The 24,299-nt window shown below is 35.6% G+C and overlaps 2 protein-coding genes across 7 annotated transcripts in view; one reads left to right on the forward strand and one right to left on the reverse strand.

The window, feature by feature from the left end:
• Positions 1-393: 393 nt before the first annotated feature.
• LOC104592928 (nucleolar protein 56-like) lies at positions 394-5,607 on the reverse strand. The gene is made up of 8 exons (XM_010252478.3): positions 5,119-5,607; positions 4,077-4,291; positions 3,813-3,970; positions 3,219-3,406; positions 2,892-3,144; positions 2,182-2,330; positions 1,917-2,051; positions 394-999 (listed from the first exon to the last, which is right to left on the reverse strand). The coding sequence occupies exons 1-8, from the start codon at positions 5,321-5,323 to the stop codon at positions 638-640; spliced, it is 1,665 nt and encodes a 554-aa protein (XP_010250780.1). The 5' UTR covers positions 5,324-5,607; the 3' UTR covers positions 394-637.
• A 6,757-nt stretch (positions 5,608-12,364) lies between these two features.
• The window catches only part of HEMG2 (Flavin containing amine oxidoreductase family), a 39,036-nt gene continuing 27,101 nt past the window's right edge, over positions 12,365-24,299 (forward strand). For 4 of the 6 annotated variants that reach the window (XM_019196963.2, XM_019196964.2, XM_088900861.1 and 1 more), the window contains exons 1-7: positions 12,426-12,616; positions 12,930-12,969; positions 13,446-13,581; positions 13,825-13,890; positions 15,337-15,387; positions 15,579-15,635; positions 16,426-16,514. In XM_019196963.2, the coding sequence (XP_019052508.1) occupies positions 12,580-12,616; positions 12,930-12,969; positions 13,446-13,581; positions 13,825-13,890; positions 15,337-15,387; positions 15,579-15,635; positions 16,426-16,514 (476 nt within the window). In that variant the 5' untranslated portion in view covers positions 12,426-12,579. Of the gene's footprint in view, positions 12,617-12,929; positions 12,970-13,445; positions 13,582-13,824; positions 13,891-14,278; positions 14,422-15,336; positions 15,388-15,578; positions 15,636-16,425; positions 16,515-24,299 lie in introns of those variants that run through there. The other 2 variants (XM_010252480.3, XM_010252481.3) reach the window with 2 other exon arrangements.

Below are 24,299 nucleotides of genomic sequence, written 5' to 3' on the forward strand. Positions count from 1 at the left end.
GCTTCTAGCTTTGGAGGCTCCCTCAATTTCAAGTTTTAACTCCAGGATCGTTCACTGTTATGATTCCTTTGAACTGCTAATAAACCAAAGCGTCGCTCTTGTTTATGGGGCCACAGGACGAAGTGCGTTCTAGCTTTGGAGGGCCCCTCCCTCAATTTCAAGTTTTAACTCCATGATCGTTCATGCACTTCCGTTTGTATTTTGCATTTCAGAAAGGTTACGGATACTTCTCTACTTTTCACATCGACAAAATACAAGATGTAGTTTTTGCTATCAAATAACACCATCCGGAGGAAAAAAAGATTAAATGCTATTCTAGTATTCTATTAGTATGATGAAGCATGAACAGAAGAGAAAGTTGAAAAAACTATCGGAGACATGTAACCGCCCAACTTGCTAAAATTTCAAAAGCCAATGAAGCACATTTTTTCAATTTCGATCAAAGGCAACATATACAAGGTACTCATTAGAAAATAATCCAGCAGATGTTCAGGAACTTTGCTCATAAATCCAATCTAGAAACTCAGAAAAATGATGAATCAGCTATAGTAGCTTCCAATAGAAAAAGTGCAAGTACCAATCAATACAGCTATGTTGACAAAAATTTCTACCTAAATTATGAAACTTTATCACAAACTCATTCTTCAGCCTCACCTTTCGACTTTTTCTTCTTCTTTTTCTTGATTTCACTTGCACTTGAGATATCTTTTGTTTCTTCATCTTTGCTCTTCTTCTTGATTGTTCCATCCTGATTTGATTCAAACCCATTTAAACCATCCAAAATTTCCGGAGCCTGAGCATTATCTTGCTCCTGTGCTAGCTTACGCTTCTTCTTCTTTTTCTTTTCTGTTTCTGGTGAAGCATCCCCATTTGCAACAGCCATTGCCTCATCCACCACCATGGCCTCACCATCCACAGTGGTCTCACTTTTAGATTTCTTCTTGCTTTTCTTTATAGAAACTTCAACAGTTCCATTTTCCTTATCCATCTTCTCACCATCTGCAAATATACTTGCAGTCAGGATAATGAAGTATCAACAAGAAATATTCAAGGAAATGAACTTATGAAAGATGATTTAGGTTCCAACAATAATTAAAATTTAAAAAAAAAAATACCAGTTGTTACCAAGAGTATAAACAACAAATACTATCCACAAAAGGGCAATGACAGAAGTGGTGAGATGCATGTCGACCACATTAAGGTTTCCACCTAATGGTGATTGCCAAACAACAGTCTAGCAAGCCAATGGTCTAATCTGTCCCCCCTTTTGGGTGATCAAACTAAAATGCAGTTGGTCAGGAAAGACCAAAGCATCATTTATCAAAAAAAAGAAAGACCAAAGCATCGGTCTATTGTCTATTGGACAGAAAAGCTATAATCAGACCATCACTCAATCTAAAACATTAAAAATTATTTTCTTGAGAAAGGTAAGTAATAAATTGTAAAAATCCCTGTATAACAAGTTACTGTACATGGTGAAGATACAAGGCTATTCACTTTACATTATGGAATCAGATGATGGCTGTTTACAAAAAGTGTCTTGAAAAGTGTTGGTATTTCTTCCCCTAAACATCTTGTGTCTCACCAACCAGGAGAACACCTTCCCCATAATTCTATTAGTTACAACTTCTGTACTTTGTTGTCAAAATCCTGGTGTTCCTTCCACAAGGACCAACACTGCTGCAGGAATTACTCCACATTCTACTTTCCTATGCTTACCCATGCCTCTCAAAGATTGTTCAAACCAATCACTATGACTAGGAGGCACCCTTCCATTACCCACTCCACCCCCAATGCAGTGCAAAGCATATCATGAATGCATAATTCTCTCAAATCATCATTCCATCTGAAGTTTGCATCCAATTCATTTTATGCATTAGCACTCCAATACATTCACCATCTTCTGACATACTCACCTTTGGTTTGAGTACTTTCAATAGCTGCTTTCATCACATCAACATTTTTGCGAGGTGCAACCCCCTTATCATAAAAGTCCAGCCTCTCTTCAACCTGTTCGCGGAGTTTCTCCCCAAAAATATTAGTGTTCATCTCTGTATGCACACGAACATAAATGGGTTATCAAAAACACCATAGATCTATCCAAAAAAGCATATCCATTAAAAAAAAAACACGGAGAACAGAAACAAAGTGGTTATTTCTCAAACAATGAGGAAAAGTTACCTGAAAAACAATCAATACGAGATGCAATAGAACACTTATTTGCAAGATAACGAGCCATGCGGCCCTTGTTCCTTGCAGATGCACGACCAATAAAAGATGAATGAAAGATCAGACCATACTTTGGGGTGTTTCCTCGGGTTTTCAGTGCTCTGAGACAAAATTGAAAATGGGAAGTAAGAACGTAAAAATTTAACAGGTGAATCATTTGCAATAAATGAGACTGGCAGACAGGAATAGTTTGTAATTTCTATTTGAGAGATGGCACAAATGATATTACCCAAACTTTTGGGGTTTAACAAGGTGGTAGGAAAGTACAAGCATGCAGTAAGAGGAGACACAGGTGGTGTTAGGTTGGCAAAAGCCAGCCTAAGCTAAGAGCTACTGGATGTCTAGCATCTTTGTACATAATCCATTCTTTTCCGTCTTAATAAAATTCTATTACAAATAAAAAATAAGGCAAAATACAGTTTTTGGATAAATCATGCGATAAACTCTAACGTTAAGCTGCCATGGAATTCTACCAAATACAGAGAAACTAAGTCCATGGTTCCAATGCAATTACTGATTGAATAACACTGTGAGATATGGAAACAAAAAAATCTGGCACTCTTTTGTTTCCAACATTGACAGCTGCTACTGTAGAGGATTGGTCATATTATTAAGGACACAGCATTCTCTATTGGGAATAAGTAAAGGCACTAATAGGATACCTGAAGAGTGCTTTCTCAGCACCTAGTATCTGAAGTGTAGAAGAAGGGCACTTGGCCAAATTTGTGAGACTGCCAGCATGGGAAATTAAACGGGCCCCAACAATTTCACCAATCAGAGAAGTCAAATTTGGTGCAATGTCATTCATTTTAGTCACCAGATACTCATAGAGCTTCTTCCTGTACTCAGACAGATCCATAACCCTCTGGGCAAATTGCTGGACATTAATCAAGTCGATTGGGGATAAATCCTGTCCTGCAAAAATTTAAAAACACATGATGAATAGAGAATGAGATGTGGCCTTACTATATAAAATAATGTCTATTTACCCATTGATGCTTTGGCTGCTTCAACAATCTCCTTTGCTTTGTCTTCATCCCCTAGTATCTCAGCTAAGCCTGGGATTTTGTCTTCAGACAATTCTGATTTGTCCTCTACAAATTTTGCAACTTTGGCATAAAGATAGTTGTCATTGACAATCTTCACTAATTCAGGAAAATGCCATGAGTACCACTCTCTGCACAACGGGGTGAATAAAAGATTTAAATAAAGAAAATAACAAATTTAACTTTTTATCCCAAGAAAAATAGAAGCAGAAAACAGGCAGACAAGGCATAAGCTTTAATATGGAAATTAATATTTTCAATATCTTCCAAGTCAGACATCACTTTTATTTGAATTTACTAGGAATGCTCACAATATATTACATAAGAGAACTACAATGTTCTGGGGAATATGCCAAAGAAAAGGACAAATAAAATCTAGTTTGTCCTAATAGCAAACCATGAACTGGTGATAATGTCATTTGAAATATTAGCCAATGATGGTGCAAAAAAAAATAAAAAAAAAACTTGATATATTAAAACAAAAGTAACTCGTTACAATTCTAAGAAAAAAATTTGCAACAAAGAAGGATAACAAACCTGACTCGCATGGAAAAGGAGTTGATATCCTTATCAAGAGTATCAAGAAGGAAGATGGCCTGAATAACCATATTGTCAACCCTGTTCACATTGAACTTGACCTTTGCCCTGCTGTAACTGTGTCCCAAACCAAGTTGGGCCTTTTCCAAGTCACCAGGCTGCACAAATAGAATGTGTCTAGAAATATCAGAAAGTGGAATAATTCAGAAAACATAACACAATTTGTAATGAAGTAAAGGGAGAAAGTCCTAGAGCACGTCAAACCTTAAGGTCCTTGATAAACCTGTCAAAGTGCAACCGGACACTACGAAGAAGTTCAAGAACAAACTCATTACTTTGGCAAGGAATTTTAGTTATTTCAGAAATATGTGACCCAATCTTCGGTTCTGCAACTCCTAGTTTGAATTTAGCCTTTTTACCCTCCTTAATTTTTGGGAGATTGAGCTCTAAGAAGTTTCTTAGCTCATCGGTCATAAGTCCTGAAAAACCCAACAAAAAACAAACCAGAAAACATCATAATTCTTTCAATAGGTAGCCAAGCTTATTGAAAGAAAGAGGGAAGGAATAACGTATGCACAAGGTACATAGAAATTAAATACACGAAATCAAACAAACAACTGTCTCATTAACAAACCATCGACATCATAATTTCATGCAATTAATACCTAATAAACATCTTAATTTCCAAAAAAAAACGATAATCATCTCTCATATAATATAGCCCAGAATGAGAACAAATTAATGAAATATAAGTCAGACCCAAATTTTTTCGGTTTATTACTTTTATGATCGAGATTGAGCTCATTGAGCTATCAGATTAGTCTCAGTGCTAAGTTATTTGAAATCAAAGATGTCAAACAGAACAGAAAGTTAGAAAGATGGGCTTCTAAGTTCCAACCAATACGTTAGTATGTTTTCAAAAATTCAAAAAGGTTGACCAAAAGAAAAACATGATGATTTGGAACCAAGCATTTCAAGGAAAATTTGGGACAATACGCGGAAATGTAATAAAAAACGAATTATGGTTGAGCATTGTATGTTATTGATGATCGTGATTGAACATTGTGCAACTCATAAACACTAACTTAAACCATATATGTGTGCGCGATGTCGAAAGCATGCAATAACCATAAACCATGTCAACCTGAACCAACAGAATTATAGTTGTATTTGACCTTCAACCCACCCATCCCCCAAAACAAAAGAAAAGGAAGAAAGAAAGAAAGATGAAAGAAAATGACAAATTTAAAGACATGAAGTCATATATAAGAAGCTGAGCAATAACAAGAGGTGGCTCAATAACCACCTTCAGAAATAGCGTTGCATTGATTCAGAGCATCGAGTGCAGACTCGAATGGATGAAATGCTACAAGCTTGACGACTTTTCCAAACCGATTTAGATCCAATACAGAGTTCCGAACTGCTTCAGTGTTCTGTCCAATTTCATCGATGCCATGAGCCAGAAAAAGAGCGTACCCAGAGGAAGACTCGTAAAGTATGTACAACGCCATTAGATAACACAGCAGCGAAACCAACGATTTCGCAAGCGTAAGGGGTGTTAAAAATTCTTGCCTTTCCCACTCTCGGGCTCTATCTTGCTAGGGTTTTGGAAGAAGGTAGCCCCAATGGCATGTTGGGGGCCTTCGGGCGTTTAAACAGGGGTTTAGGGTTTTCTGTGAAGCGGATTTCTAGTCTATGGACTATGGCGCAATGCATTGAGGTCTGAAAACAGCGCACACGGGTGACGGGTGACGGGACTCGTGTAGGGCAGGCCCCGTTTGGGAGACCTGAACTGAATATTCGTTTAAGCTGATTCAGCTGTTTTGAAGCGCTTCGTATAAGTTACTCAAATAGGCTGAAAACAGACAGCCCTTCCGGGAGTCCGGATCTTCTGCTAACAACTTACGTTTTTGAACATGATCTGATACACCAAATCCGTCATGCTGCATTGCTGCATCTCAGATCTCCCAACTGCTATGAATCGGTTCGGTTAAGCTTTCTCAGAGGCTGAAAAACAAACATTCTTTTAAACGATTACTAATAGCTGAATTGGACTCTTCGAATTTTCCACCAAACATAATGTAAAGTAGGGGTGTTCACGGAACCGTGGAGTTCTTTTGTGAATCGAACCGACCTTATCGGTTTTTTTGAGTATTTGAACTGAAATCGAACGGGGGACCGGTTAACCGTGGTTTGGTTTTTCGATTTTGTATGTACTCAAAAAAAAAGAGATGTCATTGGTCGATTTGGGATTTTTTCCCATTAGGGAAGAAGAAGAGAGATGAGAGAGAAAACTGAGAGATGAGAAACTGAACTCAGAGATCGTCGGTCGGAGCCCGAAGATCGTCGGTTGAAGACTTGGAGGCCGTCGGTCGGTCTGGGGAAGAAGAAGACTAGAGAGATGAGAGAGAGACTGAGAAGTGAGAACTCAAAAGTCGTCGATCGGAACCCAAAGGTCGTCAGTCGGAGACTCGGAGGCCGTCGGTCAGTCTGGGGAAGAAGAAAACCAAAGAGATGAGAGATGGAGAACTGAGAGTGAGAGAGAAAGGGAAAGGTTGATTCGAACTAATTTCGAAGAGAGGAAGAAATAGAATGGAAGATTATAAAAGGTTTGCAAATACTATAAGAGAATGTGAGAATGCTGAGAAGCCTATTCGATTTTCAAAAATATAATATAAAATATATATCAATATACATATACCAGCTGGTTCGGTTAACCGCCATTTTTTTTTCAGGTTAACCGAAAACCGAACCAAAATTATCAGTATTTTGAGAATATCAAACCGAAACTGAATCGGCCGGTTCGGTTAACCAAGTTTTCAGTTTGGTTTTTCGATTTATTTTACTCACCCCTAGACTGCATGTGTGGGACCCACCTCGACAAGCAATGATTGTATTTCAACCCTCGCAACCAACCATGTAATTGTAGTTTTTTTTGGGTAATAGTAGTTGTAGTTAATGTTTAAGTGGTTGAATCAAAAGACTTAGGGTTTGTTTGGTTCGTAGGTGTGGCTGGAATTGGAATTGGAATCGCTTATTCCTGGTGTCTGTTTGGGTCAGCCCATAATCTGAATTGGATTCTTATTGTTGTTGTTTAGTTCAACTAAAAGTTGGGATAATAATTAATCAAATTTGGGATAATTGGATTCAAAGTTGTATTGACTATCAGACTTTTGAAGTCCCTTGATAGTGTTAATCAAATGTATGAATTCATTTCTTTTTATTGAGGTTGTGTTTGGTTGCAATGCAATTTTATTTGAACTAGTACAGATGCATGGGAGTGCAAATTAAATAAATATATATATATATATATATAAATTTTGATTTAATTTTGTTTTGGGTTTTACTCTATTGTGCCTAGGGTCTTATTTTACTTCATTTGTACTGCAATCAAACAAAATAGGATAAATTTTAAAATAAAAATAAATCATAATTTGCACTACCATAATTTTGCTTCTATGCAAATAAATTTGCATTGCAACCAAACACAACCTAGGGCTCAATTTAAGAAGAATGCAAATACAAATATATTCATTGCAAATTTTCCAACATTAAACAGTAATGATTAAATTATTTTTTGAAGCTAATCCATTAAAAGTGCCCAATCCTTTGAATGTTTTAGACACTGGGTTCTATGTTAAGACTTTTCATCAAGATATAATAACTCATAAAAATTATAATCATGAGATTTTGACAAAAGTTTTAGTATTGTATGTCAAATTGGCCCAACCCTCCTTTTTTTTTCTGGCAATGTAATAATTATAGACTTAATTATCCAGTTGCAAGAGATAGGGCCCTATTTATTTAAGGTGCATGGTATCATGGGTGAGAGCTAAACCATTGTCTATATAGGTCAATAGGTCATTGAAATTTAAATTTTAAAATCGATTCAATTTCATCACAAAATAAAAATTAATACAAAATAATAGTTAAAATTAACATTATTATTGTATGACCTAAAAACATACAGCCTTCTTATTATAGGAAACTGAGTAGATGAGGAGAGAAGTCCACATACACCTTTCCTTAAAAATTCCATCAAACTTGGTATATTTAATAAAAACAAAATAAAATCAATTGAAATGATACAATAATAAAATTACACATAGGTCTCATATACATAACCAGAAAAAAAAAGGTTGAATAGAATTTGGACCACCTTAACTTAATTGGAAATGTCGTAAAGGTTCCTAAGTTCCTTCTTCGATTTCACTTACAATTTCTGTGCACCGGATAAGTCTCAACTAGTATTAGTATAAAGACACCTATTATACATGTGGGCAAGTAAAGATAAAGATATAATGTCAAATATAATCAAAATTCAATTTACAGGACATACACAAAAACTAAGTAAAGTGTCCATTTTATAATAGTATAAATATAATTAAATGTAATAATGGCACAATTAAACCATGTGTATATTTTTTGAAAACCGAATCAGTCATTCATTTTTTTGCAATATTACAATATTCCAAACAAAATCATTCAGTTAATAGGTAGATTGGTTTAGTTTGTTCATTTCTCTAGTTTTTAAATAAAACATTATATATTATAAATAGATAATTATGTATATATAATACTAGTGGAATGGCCCGTGCGATGCACGGGGTATTTGATATCGATGGTGATGTATGACTATACTTTTATATATCGGGCATAAACGAAAGTTTACAAACTGTTCAAGTCCTATGACAATTATTGGGCATAAAAAAGACTATCCTCACAAAATGGCAATATCTAAATTTTATAATATGCATATAATGTTGGTTGCAAATGCATTAGATTGAAACATTCGTGCACCAAATCAATGATAAAATTACATTGAAGAACAACATTATATGTAGATATAGTACGTTCATCCCAATGTAACACAAAATTTATGGAGAATAGGAGATGCCACTCTTAACCAATCTATTGTTTTGTAATAACCTAAAACCTATGAATATAATTACTATTAATGGATGGTTAGAGGTAAATAAAGCTATTATGCTAATTTATATAAGTAATCATTGAATAACATAAGTCATTATCTAAGATGACTTTTAAATGACTTACATTTAAGCCTAAAAACATTTTCTTCTTACTTTTTAACTAAGAGGAGATAAAGAAATTAGTTTGAGAAAAACTTATCAACCAACCACTAAAGTAACATGTATGCAAACACCTTTTAGGCATGTTGAGCACATCCGCACATTTGTCCAAGAATAAAATAATCGAATAATTCATAATGTGTCATAGTGTTGCATACGACTTAGGACATGAGTTGTAGGCCCTACTTAACAATCACACACATGATAACATACAATCATAGTGGCCAAATGCCCTTAGAATACTTGGGCCTAATTGACAAACATGTCCAGGGCCCATATAATGAATTTTTTATATTTTCATTTTTTGTAATTTGTGGTTTTATTTGTTTTTTGTGATTTTTGTTATTTTTCATCAAATTTTATTATTTTATACATTTTTTTGCGTATTTCTTTATTTTGTTGTAATTTATATTATTTTTCTTCACTTTCCTATGTTTTTTATAATTATTTGTATTTTGTATTTGTTTTCTTTAATTTATGTTATTTTCTACATTTTATATCTTTATTTGTATGAAATGCATTTGTTATAGTTATATTTTTCTAGAATTTATGTATTATGTGAAAAGTTAATGGGTTGGGCAGGTTGGGTTGTGTTTATGCTAGGTTTTGGTTGAACCCAAAATGGGTCATTGGTGGATTGATGGGTCAGGTGGGTTGGATTGAAGCTCATCCCAAACCTAAGTACCTAACCCACCCAACTTCTTTTTAGAAAAGATAATGTTTTTTTTTTTTTGCCAACAACTATCATGCACCTTCATATAGAATTGGGATGTCGGAATAACCAAAAAACTAAGGGGTAGAATTAGTATGAAAAAGTAGGGTATTTCAACCACACTAACTGGATCATTCTCATTTTTTATATATGGTAGTAGATATAAGTTTTTATCCTATTCTACAATTTTTTTCATTTTTCTATAATTTATGGTTTTTCTTTATTTTTTGTAATTTATTTTTTCTTTAATTTTTATGATTTTCTTTTTTTTTTATTTTCTCTTTGTTTATTTTTTTATAATTTATATTATTCTCTTCATTTTATGTGTTTTTTCATAATGATCTTGCAATGACATATATACAATGGGAAAAAATAGAAAGTTTAGGGTAAAGTTGGAAAGTAAAACCATGGTGTTTTTGATAAAACCAATTGCTACATTCTTATTTTTTAGTATGGTACCGATATAGAAATTTATATGATTTTCTTTTTTTTTGTTTTGTAATTTTTCTATGTATTTATTTGTTTTTTTGTAATTTATATTGTTTTATTCATTCTATGCTTTTCATAATAATTTTGCAATGACAATATATACAATGGGGAAAAATATAAAGTTGATGATAAAGTTGGAAAGTAAAATTAGGGTGTTTTGACCAAACCACTTGCAACATTTTCATTTTTTAGTATGGTATAGAAATTTGTATGTAAATTTATTGTGTATTTCTTTGTAATTTATATTATTTTCTTCATTTCGAGGAGAAAGGTGCATAGGATAAGAGAGTCGCCATTTCTATTTCCTCATTCATACAGTAAAAGTAGGGAGAATGGATAAAGATATACACTATGCAGGGAGGGATTTAAAGGAGAGAATTGGGTTTTTAGAATTTATGTATTCGCTTAATGTGTGAATGATGACATTTGGCCTTTTGCCTCTTGCCATTTTGCTTGTCAATGATGAGACTGTTATTTGCATATCTAACGGCTATCATCAGGATATAGTTTGATATTGATTCATTTATATTTAGATTTGAATCGAACATCCGTTTGATTTATATAGAAGAGTCTAATTTTCCTACCAATAAAATGCATTCCAAACCCCCACGACCGTACCAAGTACAACCCCTATGGTATTACATTGGTAGGGTGTTAGATTACTGGATTGGCTCGATGATCGTTGAGAAAAAACACCATAAAACGAATCAATATAATGATAAGAGCATTTCCTGATCCAAATGCAACTTATTACGTTAACAGACAATTGAAAAAAAGGAGAAAACTAAAAAAGAAGCTTCATTTAATCATCTAATTGATTGTTCATGATGAAAAGAGGGAGGTTGAAAAAATTCATTCCTCCATTCAATTTAAATTTGTGGTGTGGGCAAACCATCCGATACTTAAGATGTGTTGCCTCTAATTAATGAAGAGTTTTGTTAGGTAGGTGCTTCAGGAGAAGATCATATAAGGCGAGGAGTAGGTTCCACAACAATCTTATTATTATTTTATTTGCTTTATCCAATTACAAGTGTTAACCGTGAATTAAATAAAATTGAAAAATAAAAAACATAACAAAGGGTAAAAATGGAAAATGAAAATCAAGCTTTAAAATAAAAAAACATGATCAAGTGTAAAAATGAAAAATGAAAAATAGGCTTTTTGATGAAACATTGTCACCATCCTCATTTCTATAAATGGTATAGAGATTATCCAATTACAAGTATTAACAGTTAACTGTTAATTAAATAAAATTGGAAAAATAAAAACATAATAATGTAAAGGGTAAAAACGGAAAATGAAAATAAGCTTTAAAATACAAAACATGATAAGGGTAAAAATGAAAAGTAAAAAACCAGGCTTTTTATGAAACATTATCACCATCCTCATTTTTATAAACAATTAACCATTAATTAAATAAACTTGGAAAAATAAAAACATAATAATACATAGGGTAAAAATGGAAAGTGAAAATAAGCTTTAAAATACAAAACATTATAATTATAAGGGTAAAAATGGAAAGTAAAAAATAGGCTTTTTGACGAAATATTATCACCATCTTCATTTTTATAAATGGTACAGAGGTACTGATACTGACATAGATAATATATACTTTATATTAAAATTATATATAATGCATATATAAGCTTTATATTTTTAATATACTTTATATTAAAAATATATATAATGTATATACACCAATTGGTTTGGTTAGCCCCTAGTTCTTCTTTTAGATTAATAAAAAACTGAACCATTATTTTTGATTTTTTTGCAATATTTCAAATCAAATCAAAACCAAACCAAATAAATTGCTTTAATTATTATTTTTTTTTTGGGTTGGTTCGTTTTTTAGTTTTTGAAGAGCACCCCTAGACACAATTAGTTATGTTCACGGGCCGGGTCATGCTTTGCCTCTTTATAAAAAAGAAGATGATCAGGCTCAAATTAAACCTCGGCCCGACCATTAGGCCTAATTCTTGAGCCCGAGCTTAACCCTATATAAAAACCTGGTATGGACAGATATTTTATAATATACTATTTATATATTATTAATAAAGTATTATATATTATATGATATTTTATATATTATAATTTATAGAATGCATTTTTTCCACTAATATTATTATTACATAGTATTATATATCAAGTCGGGCTCCAAGCCCACGGGCTTAAAAGTTTGTCTTCTGACATAAAACGGGCCGGCCAATCTAGCTCGTCGGACTACTCGGCCTATAATAGGTCTACCTGACACATTACCCCGTGAATTGGAAATATCTCCCCTGCATAGTACTTATAAACGTGAAAACGTGGGCAGAGTTTGTTTGGGCAGGAGATCCGGACTCTCTTTCTTGTTGGATGCTGCATTTTTTTGGTCTCGCTATACGTGTGACCAGTGTGGTGTGACCAGTATGATTTCAAAACCTGCGATATTCAAGACTTGAAGCACGAGAGGCAGAGCCACAGAGATAACCCCGAAATGGCTTCCACGACCAAAGACGCCATGAAAGTTGACCGTACTCTCCTTCCCTCACTCTCTCTAAACTGAAGTTATAGCAATCAAAAACATGGATTATGCTGAAAAATTTGAGTATTCCTTATTAATTCAGCGCCTTGAAATGACAAATATTCAAGAAATCTAATTACAATGAGATTGCAAGAAGCTAGGGAAACTAGGTTTTAGTGTTTTATAAATAGAGAGTTAATCAGGTTGTAATTTTGGCAAATTAGATACGTATTTTTGCATATCTCCGTTTTCATCATTTTTTTTTATGAACTTTCCGTAAGGATTGGTTGCACTGATGGAACAATTACAAATATGGTCCTCAGGTTCTGTTAAATCTGTAGCTGTCGTTGGTGCCGGTGTTAGGTAAATTACTTCTCTTAATTGAATTAGCTACGACTCTGATTTCGTGTCGTTTCAGTATAATTTGCTGTTTTATGTATTGAAATGCCACATGCTGTTTATTATGCTTTTAAACGAGGAATTCTTTCATTGTTTTCGAGTGTGTTTAGTTTTTCATTTGTTCCCATTTGAATATCATTGTTTTCATTATTATTCTCCTAATCGTTGATTTTTTCTTTTTAATTACTCGAGTTTAAAATGCTATACTTGAAAATATATTATTTTAGACAGTAAGGATGTTGCTTTTTGATTTATCTCTAGGTGTTAGGCATTTCCCCCTTCTATTATTGCTACATGTTTATGCCGATTTGTTAATTTCATCACTACGGTCCATTTACCTGCAGAAGGGAATTCTAACATTCTATTAAACGTATAAGAATGTTTTATTTCTTTAGTAAAAGTTTGATTGAAAGTTCTAACCTTATGGTGTAATTTTCCAGTGGTCTTGCTGCAGCTTACAAGCTGAAATCACATGGTTTAAATGTCACATTATTTGAAGCTGAAGAAAGAGCTGGAGGGAAAATAAGGAGTGTTTCACAGGATGGTCTAATATGGGACGAAGGGGCTAATACCATGGTGAGTCTGTTAACCATCATGGTTGAATCTAGTTCTGCATTTTTTCATCATCCTATTTACAGGGTATCACTGTAGTTGTCACAGAAGAAAGTAGGTGATGTACTGATGTTGTAAGTTAGATTTCTCATTCACAGCTTTAAAGAATTCTGAAGATGTCTGTGATATCCGCGTGACTTGGTATTTTTATTTCTGACAACCTAGAGATTTTTATGTTGATAAATGCTTTTGGTCTTTCTTTCACAGACAGAGAGTGAAGTTGAAGTCAGACGACTACTTGATGGTCTAGGACTTCGAGAGAAACAACAATTTGTAAGCTTTCACTTTCCCACTTTAATCTACAATTGGGTAGCGTTTTTTCTTTTGTACTTTATTCTACAACTGGATTTTACTTGCATTCTATGAGAAATACAAGTTACAAGTGATATAATTTGTGAAACATACTCTTAGAGGCATCTTCAAGGTTCAAAATTTCAAAATGATACACCCTGTATTGGGAGGTCACCGGAACATTAAGTATTAAGTGTTTTTAAAATTTAATGAGGCCTATTATAGATCCCCTGTACAAATATGAAAAAAAAAGAAAGAGATCAGTCATCTGAAATGCACGATACACACATTTGTGCGTATACATATCGGGTGTATTGTTCACCTTGATGTAAAGAAGGATTTGATGATGCTGTGTGTTGCTTCTTTTTAGGGATAACTGGGCCAGAAAAATCTGGTCAAACCTTTGTTTATCAACAACGGATTTGAGGAGGATGTGAGGCAAAAGAAGGATCTTCCAAGACACTCATTATAATGATAGAAGAGCTGTGGCTGGCATCTGTTTATCAACGACGGGTTGGTTGATGGTTTATTTTTGAGGATGAGGATAGAGCTTTTTTAGGATTTGATCTCTGGGTTACTTTGGATATTCTAACTAATAACTTGTAGTTGTTTTTCTTTTTTACTTTGGTTTGGAGTTAAATTCTTGTAAACAGTTGCTTTTCACTTTCTTTTGAAGGTGAAATCTTTTCATCTCTTTCCTGAATTCCTTTTTACTTTTTAGTAAAATTTCTTATTATTATCAAAAATAAAAAATATAATCCAAATTGGACATGCTGAAACCTCAGCTGCGACTGGAGTTATGGATTAACCTTGGCTTAAGTCATTTTCTTCAAAGCACTTTCCATCCCCTCCTCCATCCTGCCAGTTTTTCGGTGGGCAAGGTTCAAAGTATCGATACGATACGCCCCATACTGGGCGTATTGTATCGTATCTTTTGGTCTCGATACACCTATTTACAGGTGTTTCGGGACCCCCATTTATTTCAATAAAGAAACATTTAAAAAACATCTCTAAAAATCAAAATTTGAAAAAAAAAACTAAAAAAAACATTGAGCGCTTGGTTTTTAGTACTGATACGCCCCTGCCGACACATAGGGGCGTATCGATACTTTGAATCTTGTCAGTGGGATGAAACTCAAGTCACAAACTATTTAGTCTATAGTCTCGTTTAACATAGTTGTTTGCTTTAGGGTGAATTTTGTGAATACATATCTCATCTTTCACTAAATGAAGACTATATGCATGGTGCATGTTGAAATTCAACATGAGATGAGATATGTATAATTGATTGCATAGCTTCCTAATTTCTTAGATGCAGTATTTTGAGCCTTTGCCAACTTGAGCTTTAATAACTGGATCATCATTTGTGTTATATGCTCAGTGTGCTGATCTTTTTCTTGATAAGAATTATTTGCATCTCATTTGCAGCCAATTTCACAGAACAAAAGGTACATTGTGAAAAATAGCATTCCAGAACTTGTAAGTTCTCTACACTACAACTGTTTAAGTGATTGCATGTGTCTTTTTTTTATACAAAGATACTGCCCTTTTTGCTGTTTATTCTCTCTCTCTCTCTCTCTTTTCTTCTTCTTCTTTCTTTTTCTCTTTATGCATGCTGTAATCTATATTTCTCTCTTTGACCACTGCATGTGCTTAACTTTGCATATCAGATTCCTACAAATCCCGTTTCACTTATCAAGAGCAATTTTCTCTCTGCTCAGTCTAAGGTTTGTTTTCAACAACATATTTGAGTGCCTTCTTTCTTTTGCCCTTGTATTTTTTTTTGCTATATCAGATCTTTAAAGGAAATTATTGGGAGTAACATCCTAAATTGACACATTTGTCCTTATGCTTCCATCAAATAATGAAATTAAATCAAAGTAGTGGTTTTACTTGATGTATGTGCTCTTTTGTTGCATATTGTTCTAACAAAAGTAAACAACAAGATGTGTTACCTTACCAGTAGGATGCTTTCAAAGTCTACTTTAAGCCTTGCTGTCACTAAAATATATCTAAGTCAGGGAACCATGAGCAAGAATGCCATGTTTTCAGGTGAATCATGACCATTAATCCTGTCATTCTGAATATTATGACTCACAGTTCCCAGGTGTAATTGGGATTAAGGTTAAGATTAGTTAAATTGAGTGCATGTATATGTTTATCTCTGGAGTCTGGAATGAAATGATTGGGCATCTATCTGGCTATATGGAAGAAAGCATGGGGGAGCATATAAAGACACATATATTGGCCTTTGGGGTTAGACATGCAATCTAATAATTTGTTGTTGAATTGCCACCTTAATATGTTTTCATTGCTTCGTTGTGCATCTTGAATGAACCTGTAGAGGCAACAAATTCACAAGAATTCTGAATTTAGGGGCTCTTAGCCGTGTTTTCTAATTTGTAAGCAACCTTTTATCATATATTCACCATGTCATAATTTGATAAAAATTTAATTGTTCCAATGTTGAAGGTTTTAGTTCCAAAATGGTAATTTGATCAATCTTCACATTTGCAGTTTCAAATAATTTTGGAGCCATTTTTATGGAGTTCTTCTGCAAAGAAAAACAACTCCTCAAAGGTGTCTGACAAAAATTTAGAAGAAAGGTGATTAACCAAATCTTTCTACAATCTTGAAAAATTTTCTTCACTCTTTCTATGAGCATTCTTTTTCATTTTAATTTGTCAGAAAGTTTTCTCTAAGTCAGAATACCTAATTATAATGTTGCTATGGGTTCCACCTAGGTATTCAAACATTCTATAAACATTTTGCTTCAAATTGATGTTAAGGCTTTCCATATTTTAATTAAATCTGTACATAGTTATGTGTTATCCTAGTCATATGGTGGGGAAGTTAGTAGGGGTGAGCATTCGGGTTTTGAACCGAAAAAACCAAAATTTCAAAAACCGATTTAGTTATAGAACAAACCGAACCGAAACCGAAATGTTTGAAAACCGAATAAACCGAACTGATTTTTTTTTTCGGTTATTTCAGTTAAAACCGAAATATTTTGTTTTGTTATTTAGTAAACACCTTTCGATAAATATAGTATTTGGGCAATTAAGCGTGTCCTAGAAATCAAACAAAAAACGATTAAAATATAGTATCTAGAAAGATCTGGGTTTGGAATCTTGCTTTCTATCAAGTATCAACCATTTTTTATGCTTAAAGTGGAATCCATTCTATGCAATAGGTACTGACCGGAAGGAGAGAAGGAAAATTATGCAATAGGTTGTGTCTTGGTTGTTTGTTTATTTTGGATAGTGTGGTCACTGTGGTGTAATACTGAGGAATGAAGAAGATCCGAAGATGCACTGAAATTGATGTTGTGATGTAGAACCTGGAGTGCAGACAAGGAAAAGTCAAGGGCCCATTGCAGAGTGCAGACAAGGACTGAAGGAACTCAAGAAGTGCATAACCGAGAAGTCGAGACTTGAAGGAGGTTGGGATTGGGACTCTGGTCTCTCATCTTTGGTACCTGGCGCCTGCCGGAGACCCGGTGAAAAAGAAGGACCGAACTGGTGAATGGTGATCTCTGATCTGGTCTTCTGTTCTGTGCCTGTGTAGTGTCTAGTGTCTAGTGTCTAGTGTCTACTGTGGCCTTTGCTAGACTGCTATGGAGTCTGGAGTCGAGTCTCTGTAGTCTGTACTCTGTAAGCCGACTCTAGTGTTGTGGAAGGTAGAAGACGAAGAGTCGAAGGAAGTTGAGACTCTCAAGTCTTTCCTGTTTTAGAACTTTAAAATTTACTTTAGAAAGTAGAAACTTTTAAACCTCTAGTTTTAGTCTTTAAGTCTTTTACGTTAAGCCTTAATAAGGAAATTTGGATATAGCCAATTAACCAAATACGTGATACGTCTCGGGTCTTGCTCTTGTCTTATAAGTATAAATAATATTAGTAATATAATTATAAAAGTAATTTGGTTAACCGATTTAGTAAACATGCTAACCAAAACCGAAAACCGAAAAATATAAAAACCGAACCTGATCGAACAACTGAATAAACCAAACCGATTCAACTGAAACCGAAATTTCGGTTTTAACCAAATTGTGCTCACTCCTAGAAGTTAGTGACTTGTTAGAATAATCATTTTGCAATTGCTTTCACTATTATATGTTTATTCGTTGGTACTAAGTATCACTTCATTACTCTTTTTTCCTGCTTTGGTAGATAACTATATAACAAAGGGAAAGAGGCAACAGAGAGAATATATATATTTTTGATCAGTAATAGAAGAACTACATTGAAAGAGACTAAAATGAAATCTCCATCATTAAAACAACTTTGACACACTTTGTTTGTTTGGTCAATCAATTCATCTATTGGCCTTTGACCAAAAATATAGTAGTGCACTGGATTTTCAAGACAAGTTTTCATAACTAAGGTAAAGGGGCACCTGACACCACCCAATTGACATCAGGATTTTGGAACAAACTGATCATCTTCCAGAGTCCATGACATTTTCTCTTATTTGTTTGTCTTTGATCACTGATGACATCGTATACAAACATTACAAAGAGAAAAAGGTGTCACATAGTATAATCAACTATTGCACTAGCATTGAATTCCTGTTGTGCAAAAATTCCTCATTTTGACAAGATCAGTGGCCAACCAGTTGCCCCTGGGCAAACATGGGAATGAAATATTTGTGTCATAGAATAATGACTGATCTCCCAGATGATATGGGAGTAACTTCCATGACATTTTCTCTTATTTGTTTGTCTTTGATCACTGATGACATCGTATACAAACGTTACAAAGAGAAAAATGTGTCACATAGTACAATCAACTATTGCACTGGCATTGAATTCCTGTTGTGCAAAAATTCCTCATTTTGACAAGATCAGTGACCAACCAGTTGCCCCTGGGCTAACATGGGAATGGAATATTTGTGTCATAGAATAATGACTGATCTCCCAGATGATATGGGAGTAACTTCCAAGACCCCAAAAGAAAACCTTTCCCCATCAGTTATAAAAAAAACATCTAATACTGTTACTTTGGCCACCCTCAACAATAAATTAGGGATACTTGATCTTCTTAGCAAACTCAAAACCTTGAGAAGGTCCATTGCCTCATATTTGAATATTTGTAAATTGTAGCTGTAGAGAACACTGATGTGGTCCCCACAGTGTTCGTATGGCAGCAATATTTCTGTTAGATATGACAGTGTTAGTTGGTAGTTATTTCAGCTTTATTATTAGTTATTTCTTATTCTATTTGCCATGTAAGCAATAAGGGCAGTTCAGCCCTTTTACAGTTAGCCAATAGTTATATAAATACTAAGAGTGGGTCGGCAGAAATCATAACCTTCCCTCTCTTTTTCTGAAACTCTTTTCGTGTACTTCTCTTTTTCTTCTCTTCAATTTTTCATCCTTTTTTTTTTTTTTAAATTCAAGACTGATTGTAGTCTAGATCGACTACTTGGTATCAGAGCCGACCTAGGAGTTCTTATGCTAGTCTGATTAGGCCAATTGCATGAGAACCTCCTAGGTTTGGAAGTTTTTCAACAAGGAAGGAGGATTGACTGATTCTTGGAGGTTACTAGTAGTGTGCGACTGCTACTAAAGAGATTGTAGAAGTCTGGGAGAGTTTCAGTAGTCAGGAAGAATCAGAAGAAGCTTTGGATCCTCAAGATTAGGGTTTTGCATCAACCAGAAGGTGGTGGCCAGAGATTTTTTCATAAAGTAAGCTTTTTTCTTGTGATTGACTTTAGAAAAGATCATCTTGGTTTTGTCTGAGAGGTGCGGCTGGAAAATCTGTGTTTTCTTTAGGGTTTTGAGAGAAAACCCTAAAATTCAGAACTGTTATTTGTTTCAGATTAGAATTTGAACTGGTTTCATTCAGAATTATGTTTTCTGTGTTCTTTGGAAGACCTAGGCCGGTTGTTATCAGTTGTTTGGGTGCTGTTTCTCCTATTACAGTAATTAAAAAAGGGTTTTTTATTAATTCTTGATCAAGAATGGAGTTCAAGAGTCAAGGGGAAGGTGTTTTTGGGACTAGCAATTCTGGTAACATGTATGGGAATACCTTTCAGATTACAACAGTTAAGTTTGATGGATCAAACTACTTAGAATGGGCTCAATCGGCCATGATGGCCATTGGGGGTAGGGGAAAACTAAGCTACTTGTTGGGAGATGTGAAAGAACCAACTAAGGAGGACCAAACCTATACCAAATGGGTTCAGGAGAACTATTTGGTTATGACATGGCTGTGCAACTCTATGCAGCCACATATCAGTCGGAACTATTTGTGGGTGAAAACAGTTAAGGAAATCTGGGATTTCATGAAAGAGACCTACTCCCAACCCCTTAATGTTGCTAGGGCTTATGAACTGAAATGTGAGGTTAACAACCATAAGCAAGGAGAGAAACCAGTCTCGGTTTACTTCTCTACACTGAAATCTTTGTGGCATGAAATTGACCACCTAGAAACACTTGAGTGGGAAAGCCAGAAGGATGCACGAACTCATAGAAAGCAGGTTGAGACTAATAGGGTTTTTGAGTTCCTATTTGGTTTGAATCCAGAGTATGAAATTGTGAGACAACAACTACTGACAAGAGACAGTGTGACCCTATCACAAGCCTACTCCTTAGTGCATAATGAAGAGAATAGGAGAAATGTTATGATGCAACATCAACCCTTCCCACTAGCCTTGGCAGCAGTCAAACCTAAATCTAGGAAGTGATATGGAGAGGGATATAAAGAAGGAAGACAAGCAGGATCTAGTATGTGAACATTGCAAGAAACCCAAGCATACTAAAGACACCTGTTGGAAGCTGCATCCTCATTTAGTCCCAGCAAAACTTAGGAACAAAAGGGGTAATTCTAATATGGCTGTTAATACTAATTGTACCTCCTCATCGGGCACAAAAGGCATACCTCTAGACACCCTAGTTGCTGTCTGGGTTGCTTTGACTCAGTTGGAAAAGGAAGTTGGCAATTCAGCTCAATCATCTCAGCCGCCATCAGCTCCCACATCAGCTTTTGCTCATTCAGTGACTGGCTTGCCATCACTGTTCACTACCTATCACTTATCTTCTGGCAGAGATAAAGTGTCTAGTGCTGATGGTTCCCTTGTTCCAATTTCTGGAAAGGGAGACATCAAGTTGTCTAATGCCATCTCCTTATCTTCAGTTCTGCATGTTCCTAAGCTAAATACTAACTTGCTTTCAGTCAGTAGCATTTACAAAACATTAGAATTGTTCAGTAACCTTTTTCCCTGACCGATGTGTTTTTTAGGACTTGGAGACAAGGAAGGTGATTGAGACTGACCATGAGATGAATGAGATCTATTTTCTTGGAGAGAGTTCACATTGGGAAGATAGTGAAGATAGGAAGTCTTTTGTTTCTCAGTCTGTTAGTCAGGTTATGCTTTGGCATAATCGGTTGGGTCATTTATCTTTTCGGTCTTTGAAGAGTTTGTTTCCTGATTTATTTGAGTCTGTTCAGATGTCCAGTTTGAGATGTGAGAGTTGTGAGCTTGCAAAGCATTGTAGAACATCTTATTCATTGAGTAATAAAAGAAGTAATAATCCTTTTGATATTGTGCATACCGATGTTTGGGGTCCTTACCACATCACTGCTATGGGGGGGGGGGGGTACAGATATTTCTTGTTGTTTGTTGATGACTATACCCGTTTTTCTTGGGTTTACCTTATGCGTTCTCGAGATGAGGTTCTTGCTTTGACCCAGATCTTTCATTAGATGATTTTAACCCAATTTGGGGTCAAAATTAAAATCTTCAGATCCGATAATGCGAAAGAATACTTTGCCAACCAATTAGCCTCTTATTTGCTTGACCATGGGATTATCCATCAAAGTACTTGCCCTTATACACCACAGCAGAATGGGGTTGCTGAGAGGAAGAATAGGCACATATTGGAGCTGGCCAGAATCATCATGTTTAATTCCAATGTGCCTATTCGTTTCTGGGGAGATGCTATTCTTACAACAGTGTATCTCATTAACTGAGTTCCTTCACGGGTTCTTGACATGAAGCCTCCATTTACCCTCCTATACTTTGATAAAGACTTGTTTACTGTTCCCCTTAAAACTTTTGGTTGTACTTGCTTTGTTCAGATTCTTAGACCTCATCGTTCCAAATTTGATCCTAAGGCCTCCAAATGTATTTTTCTCGGTTATGCACAAACTCAAAAGGGATATTGCTGCTATGAACCCACTTCTGGGAGAAGATTTGTCTCTATGGATGTCACTTTCTTCGAGGATGTACCTTATTATCCTAGGGTTTCTTCTCAGGGGGAGAGTAGTGAGTGTGGGGTTAACTCATCAGAAGTTCCTTTACATGTTCCATTGAGTGATGAGGGATGTAATGGGGAGGGGTGTCAGAGGTGCCGGGATTTGAGAGTCTATCACAGGCGGTGGAGGCAGGTTGATTTCGGTCATCAACAGTCCAGGCCAGTCCCAGTTCCTTCTGCGGATCCAGATCCAGGTACTACAGTTCCTTTATCAGATCCAGGTTCCACTGAGATACCTTCCACTGTTGAGCCCTTACCTCTTTTGGATGACCTTGACCTTCCCTTTGGAGTCCGTAAAGGCAAACAGCGTTGCACCACATCCACAACCCACTACATTTCCCACTTCTTGTCCTATGATCACCTGTCCCCCCTCTTACAGGTCCTTCCTCACCTCTATTGTTGATATTCCTATCCCCAGAACAGTGTAGGAGGCCTTGTCAGTTCCTGAGTGGAAAGATGCAATGAAGGTTGAAATGGATGCTCTTCTAAGGATAATACTCGGGAGCTAGTTGACCAGCCTAAAGGGAAGAAACTGGTTGGATGTAGATGGGTATTTACTGTGAAACATAATGCTGATGGTTCCATTGAAAGGTATAAGGCTCGGTCAGTTGCAAAGGGATTTACTCAGACTTATGGTATAAACTACTTGGAGCCAGTTACTATTAGGGTTTTATTGTCCCTTGCAGCCAGTTACTCTTGGCCCTTGTTCCAGATGGATGTTAAAAATGCCTTCCTCAATGGAGACTTGCAGGAGGAAGTCTACATGCAGTTGCCTCTTGGATTTTATGATGCATAAACAGGAAAGAAGGTTTGCTGGTTGAATAAAGCCTTGTATGGACTCAAACAGTCCCCCAGAGCTTGGTTTGATAGATTCAGACAATCCCTTGACAGATTCGGCTATGTACAGGCCCAATCAGACCATACATTGTTCATTAAGAGAGTGAACTCTTCCTTGACCTTGCTTGCTGTATATGTGGATGATATTGTAGTGACAGGGAATGATAACGGTGATATTGAGTCTCTCAAACAACTCCTTCATCAAGAATTTGAGGTGAAAGATCTGGGAGAGCTACGATACTTCTTCGGTATTGAGGTAGCTAGATCTAAACATGGGATTTTTGTTTCTCAAAGAAAGTATGTTATAGATTTGTTGGAAGAAACTGGAAAGTTAGGTGTTAAGCCTACATATACACCTATTGAACAAAATCACAAGATCAGTGCAGAGGGTGGAGAGCCACTTGAAGATAAAGCTATGTTCCAACGGTTAGTTGGAAAACTCCTCTATCTTTGTCTCACACGACTAGACATCAGTTATGCGGTCAGCGTTGTCAGTCAGTATATGCACTCTCCTAGGACTACTCACTTGTAGTTGAGAGGATATTAGCATATTTGAAGAGGTGCCCAGGTAGAGGTATACTATTCAAGAATAATAATCACATGAAGATAGAGGTTTATACAGATGCTTATTGGGCTGGGAGTGTTGATGATAGAAGGTCTACCTCTGGATATTGTGCTTTTGTAGGAGGTAACTTGGTCTCCTAGAGGAGTAAGAAGCAGAGTGTTGTTTCTCGTTCTAGTGCAGAAGCTGAATACAGGTCCATGGCTAATGGTGTGGCTGAAATCCTATGGTTGAAATCACTATTTGAGGAGTTGGGTATTGCTTATGAGAAGCCTTTAATGCTGTATTGTGATAATCCGGCTGCTATTAATATAGCTCATAATCCGGTACGGCATGACAGAACTAAGCATATTGAAGTAGACCGACATTTTGTCAGAGAAAGGGTTTCATCTCAAGAAGTGTGTCTTCCGTATATCACCTCCAGCATGCAGCTTGCAAATCTTCTCACCAAGGCGGTTCCAAGGAAGAAGTTAGAGGCAGATCTATGCAAGTTGGGAATGACAAATATCTATTCCCAACTTGAAGGGGAGTAGAGAACACTGATGTGGTCCCCACAGTGTTCATATGGCAGCAATATTTCTGTTAGATATGACAGTGTTAGTTGGTAGTTATTTCAGCTTTATTATTAGTTATTTCTTATTCTATTTGCCATGTAAGCAATAAGGGCAATTCAACCCTTTTACAGTTAGCCAATAGTTATATAAACACCAAGAGTGGATCGGCAGAAATCATAAC

Source organism: Nelumbo nucifera, chromosome 3, assembly GCF_055504915.1.
Source record: "Nelumbo nucifera cultivar China Antique chromosome 3, China Antique-T2T, whole genome shotgun sequence".
Lineage (NCBI taxonomy): Eukaryota > Viridiplantae > Streptophyta > Magnoliopsida > Proteales > Nelumbonaceae > Nelumbo > Nelumbo nucifera.

Coding starts and splice junctions, on each gene's coding strand:
- LOC104592928 (XM_010252478.3), bottom strand. CDS start 5,323: ATGGCGTTGTACATACTTTACGAGTCTTCCTCTGGGTACGCTCTTTTT. Junction 3,407..3,812: donor TCCTTTTCCATGCGAGTCAG/GTTTGTTATCCT, acceptor CCCGTTGTGCAG/AGAGTGGTACTCATGGCATT. Junction 3,145..3,218: donor AGCAGCCAAAGCATCAATGG/GTAAATAGACAT, acceptor AAATTTTTGCAG/GACAGGATTTATCCCCAATC.